Source organism: Cyprinodon variegatus, unplaced genomic scaffold (assembly GCF_000732505.1).
Source record: "Cyprinodon variegatus isolate N-32 unplaced genomic scaffold, C_variegatus-1.0 Scaffold555, whole genome shotgun sequence".
NCBI lineage: Eukaryota > Metazoa > Chordata > Actinopteri > Cyprinodontiformes > Cyprinodontidae > Cyprinodon > Cyprinodon variegatus.
In genome coordinates this window covers 23,003-25,241 of record NW_015151008.1, presented here as the reverse complement: position 1 = coordinate 25,241, position 2,239 = coordinate 23,003, and the positions used below count along the sequence as shown (strand labels likewise).

At 39.3% G+C, this 2,239-nt stretch overlaps 1 protein-coding gene across 1 annotated transcript in view; it reads right to left on the bottom strand.

The window, feature by feature from the left end:
- Window positions 1–2,239, bottom strand: part of LOC107095537 (interferon alpha/beta receptor 2-like) — a 19,181-nt gene that overhangs the window by 14,769 nt on the left and 2,173 nt on the right. The window contains exon 3 of the mRNA XM_015391672.1: window positions 828–1,003. Coding sequence (XP_015247158.1) covers window positions 828–1,003 — 176 coding nt within the window. The remainder of the gene's footprint in view (window positions 1–827; window positions 1,004–2,239) is intronic.

Here is a 2,239-nt window from a genome sequence, read left to right as displayed (position 1 = left end):
TATGGCTCATAGAGCAGAATATGCTGGAATTATGCTGTAAAAAATATAAAAGATTCAGATTACTGTGACTCAAATCAATAAAATATTCACTAAAGGGAATGACTTCAAATTTACCCTGATGACAAACTTTTATCTCCTTTCATGCTTTTTTATAAAATTATTGCATTAATTAAATAAAGACAAATATAAAATATTGGAAATGAAGCCGTGGGACCAAAAGCAGGTGATAAATAAGAATTATATATATTTTTAATATCAAGTCCATGTTTTCTATAGTTTTTTTTATAAAATAAGATCATTTATGCTACAGTCTGTAAAATAGTGTAGCTTCTATAATCTGCTTTCATTCTATCATCTTTAATGATTTTAATTCTTATTTAACTTAAATATAGAGTCACTTTTATTCACCAAGTTGTTTCGTACTAAAAGGAGTTTGACTTGAGATCCAGTTTGCTCCCAATAAAGACGTTTCACGTACAAATATAAGGAAAGATAAATAGAAATATTTCTCCTGTAATCTGGATTATAAGCATTTTCTGCTAAAGAGGAAGATGTGGTCAGATTGGTGGAAATAATCTGGATTTGGTTCCTCTGACTGATAAAAGCGTCAGAGAGACAGACTGAGGGAGAAAAGGTCTGAACAGTTCATGTCCAGGGTGTGTGGGATCTGCAGATGCTAGCTGCCTTTTTCCTGACCCATAATCCTGGATTAGAGGGAATTAATCTGGACGATTCTTCCTTCAGATTATAGTTTCTATTGTTTTGTTGTTCTCTGTGTTTGCTTCGTGTCTCCATATGATGTTCTGTTGGTGTTGTTTGTCCCTCACTGTCTGCCAGAGGCTGGAACTCCCTGCTTCTGGTCCAGTTGGAGGTCTGGTTGGTTCTGACGGCCCGGACTCGGGCCATGTACTGGTCAAACACGTCCCCCAACCCGTCGGTTAAATTGCACGTCTGCCCGGCCATCAGCTGCTCGCACCCGACCACAGCTTTCCACCGCCGCGTCCTGCTGGGCGAAAGCAAAGGCGGTCAGACCGGAGGCAGGAGCAGCGTGTCACGCCACACAGTTCAATGTTTCAATGGAAGCCGAGTCTGACGCAGGAAACTCGCTGCTTTCTGAAACTTTCACAATCAGTCAGAAAGACGAGCGCTCAGCCAGAGCGACCTCCAGAAACAAAAATGAAACTTAGAGGAGAAACAATGGAGCAATCAGCCCTTCATCATCAGCTGTCCAATTAAACACCTGATTATTTACATAAAAATCCATTTCTTTTTTATTTAAACATCAAACATCAGTCATGTTTAAACAGCAGCTTTAGTCACTAACAGGAAATAGTTTTTATTTCTCCAGTTTATCCAACATCTAAAGAAAGAAGTTTAATATATAACCAGATATAACGCCATTTCCTGTCCTCAGAGATCTAATTACATGTTTTTATTTGATCGTCCTCCATTTATTGGTTCCCTCACTGGTCATAAAGAAACTCCAACAAGATAAACGTCTCAGAATAAGAGTTTAAATGAGGATATCTGACAAATAAAGACAGAATTTCTGATTTTATCAGGAATACTCTACCAGATCTTCCTTTTTGTCCTAAATTGCAGGAATTAGAAAAGTTTCTGTTTTGTTAGACCTGATCAGAATCACCATAAAACAAGTTTAAAACTTTTTAAAAAGCATAAATTAAAGCAGCAGCAGCTGTTGTTTAACCGCTGGGAGGATCTAAGCTGCCGGATCAAATAGACGCCTTTCTGAGGCCGAATGAGGAACCTCACACGCCCTGATGATGGGATGGGACCAGTAACAGGTTCATAAACACATGAGCTGGACATTTAAAGACCCCTAACCCAACACTGCTCCCCGGGGCGCCGCACAATGGCGGCCCACTGCTCCCCAAGAGGATGGGTTAAAGGCAGAGAGGGAATTTCTTAGTGTTTCATGTCACAGTGGAATGACAATAAAAAAAGCTGGAAATGGACTCTTAGGAAATGGGACCAAATCATCGGTTCTGAATCGAACCAGATGATTTAAAATGGAGCCCATTTTTTCAGTCTGTAAAATGATCTGCTTTTTGTTTTTTTAAAACTGTTCTTCCAAACCAAAGCGGGTCACTCAGAGTTATGGAAACCCCCAGTGATGCAACAAGATAAACCTCAGATATAAACACCTGGTTAAACAGGAGGCTTCTTCAAAATATGTTGATCCGTCCTGTTTCTCTCTCTCTTTCTTTCTTACTGTTTC